This window comes from Nestor notabilis, unplaced genomic scaffold (assembly GCF_000696875.1).
Source record: "Nestor notabilis isolate BGI_N333 unplaced genomic scaffold, ASM69687v1 scaffold4395, whole genome shotgun sequence".
In the NCBI taxonomy this organism is placed as follows: Eukaryota; Metazoa; Chordata; class Aves; order Psittaciformes; family Psittacidae; genus Nestor; species Nestor notabilis.
The window spans coordinates 77,866-80,415 of NW_009927725.1; the positions used below are offsets into that span (position 1 = coordinate 77,866).

General features: G+C 38.2%; 1 protein-coding gene across 1 annotated transcript in view; it reads left to right on the top strand.

The window, feature by feature from the left end:
- Positions 1-1,827, top strand: part of SVIL (supervillin) — a 69,484-nt gene extending 67,657 nt beyond the window's left edge. The window contains 2 exon segments of the mRNA XM_010014170.1: positions 603-758; positions 883-1,827. Of these exon segments, the coding sequence (XP_010012472.1) occupies positions 603-758; positions 883-969 (243 nt within the window). The 3' untranslated portion in view covers positions 970-1,827.
- Positions 1,828-2,550: the final 723 nt, after the last annotated feature.

Sequence of the window (2,550 nt, forward strand, 5' to 3'; positions counted from 1 at the left end):
TTTTTCATGTAACTTCTCATTCTTTTTTGTTAGAAATGGGAAGAAAGTGTTATCTGAATCATCTCTTAGAGATGTGCTAGAATTTAGCAGAACAACTGTTTCATTCATGTGAAACACACAGCAACCTGCAGTTCTGGTCTGTCCTTCAGGCTCAAAGTGCAGGACAACAAAATGCCTCACAAAGGATCAATTGGGTGCAAGAGCTCCAGCATCGACTTCCCCTCCTGGGAAGCAGAATCACAGCTGAATTATATGAGACTGTTTAAAAGCCTTCAGTCAAGGGGCATCTCAAGGCAAATGACATTTCCTGTTTTGTAAGTCTTCTGCAGCCATCTGTAGTGGAAAATGCTGGCTTCATGACTAAACACAGAATTCAGCCTTAAACCAAGATTCTAAGAGTACAGGGTGTCCTGCTAAGCACAGGCCTTCTTTTAGGTGTGAAATTGCTGTAGGAAAGGGCTGTGTGCAGAACTGGAAGCATAGCTTCGTGCTCCATAGGCCAGGCAATGCAGGCTGATCCCATGCCATCTGCAGACTGCGATGGGAGCGTTTGATGGTTCCAGCATTGTGATCCTGTTCTCCGTTTCCATTTCTCCCTATAGGATGCGGACGTTTCTAATCAGATAATCCTTGTGGAGGACGTGCTGGCCAAGCTGTGTAAAACAGTGTATCCATTAGCAGATCTCTTAGCTAGGCCTCTACCTGAGGGAGTTGACCCACTGAAACTTGAAATTTATCTTTCAGATGAGGACTTCGAGGTAAGGAGAGAATAGGTGCACTGTTACTCTGTGCATGTGTGTCTAACCGTGCTATGCAGTCATTTGGCAGTTTTGCTACTTTAAGTGTTTTTACTAATGGTATGTCCTCTCATTTTAAATGTAGGTTGCATTAGAGATGACAAGAGAAGAGTACAATGCACTGCCATCTTGGAAGCAGGTTAATCTGAAGAAGGCAAAAGGACTTTTCTAAGTTGTGTTTATTGGAGTGAATGCTAAAGGGATGTCTGTTTTCACTTTCTATGCCCTTTAGAAGAATTGTACCCCACATTTACAGAATAAATAGAAATAACCTGAAGTTATTAGTGACTACCTATCTGGAGGTGTGTAATATTATAAAAGGCCAAGAGAACTCTTTGGAAACGGAATTCAATTTTGACTCTTAAAGGTAACGTGGTTAAGCTCTACTCTCCTATGCACTTAAACAGTAGTTTCTTGAGCTACTGCTGCAGGTGTCCTTTGGCTATATACAATACTCGCCATTTTTGTTTTTGAAGAAGTTCTCTTTGTAAAGTGTTATTTTGTTAGTTTGTGGATTACAAAGAATTTATATTTATATAAACACATAGAACAAGTATGTATTTAACAATGCAATATATATTCACTTTCAAGACTTCCGTGTCAAAACTACAGAAGAGTAGCTGGAAGGCAGTTGCTTGTACTGAATTAGCTCTACCACGAATATGTATCTCCTACGCATTCTGAAGAATTTCTCTTTGCAATAGCTAATGAATTGTTCTCAGTGCTGCTTCAGGTGCTAAACTGAACAAAGCGTTTGTATTTATAGCATGGATTTCTTGAGAAACTATGTGAATCGACCTTTATACTTTATTATCCAAAAATGTATAGTGCCTTGTTTTTTGTGTACAGTTTATATACAAAAAAAGATTGGTCTGCATTTTGAAGATGGCTTAGAATGGTCTCCTACATTACTTTTATAATAGTAGAAATAAAAACATCTCAGTTTCTAATCCTTGTTGTAAACATTAAACATGTCTTTTGTGATATAAGAACCGAAAGTAAAAGCTTCTGAATAAACTCTTAGCAATGCTCTGACTTGTCACTACTTTGTACTGTAACCTGTACTAAGTCATTGGAACCTTCCATAACACGGTATTTTATCAAAATATTTTAATCATCTTTGTTGTCTGCGGGTGTTGTACAGAGTTATAGTTTGAGAAGCAGATAATGTAGAAAGTAATCAATGTATGAGATAAAATTAGGTCATGCAACACTTTAATGCTCAATGTTGGAACAGTCACACAACTCCTGCACCCTTTGGGTTTCCCTGTTTTATACATGAAACAAAAATTATTGTGCTGGTGTTCGAACTCTGAAAGAATCTTTTCAACCTTTGTGCAATTGGGAGTAAACTTGAACTGAAAATGAGTATGGCATCATCTCCATTCTTTCAATAAGCACTAGACTCAAAATTGTTTTCATTCAGCTAATTAGAACATTGAATAGAATAATTGAGTAAAAAGTTGCTATTGTTTGAAATGTTTTTCAGGCATTCGGTGTTTTTGTTAACCACTTGTGTGGTTCCCCTCTGGCAGCCAGTGGAATTCACATTTTCATCCCTGCCAGTGTAAGTTTAGTTCTGCCCTTCAGCTGTTCAGAGCTCCTTATGCCTCTGTAAAAAGTTGTTGCTCTAGTCATTCTCCTAGGTCCAGGGCAGGGCAATGAAGTAGGATCTTTGAATGTGTGGAGTGTAGATTTCATCAAGATCTGCAGTAAATATTGCTCCATAGTTGAAATTAATCTTGTTTTGACA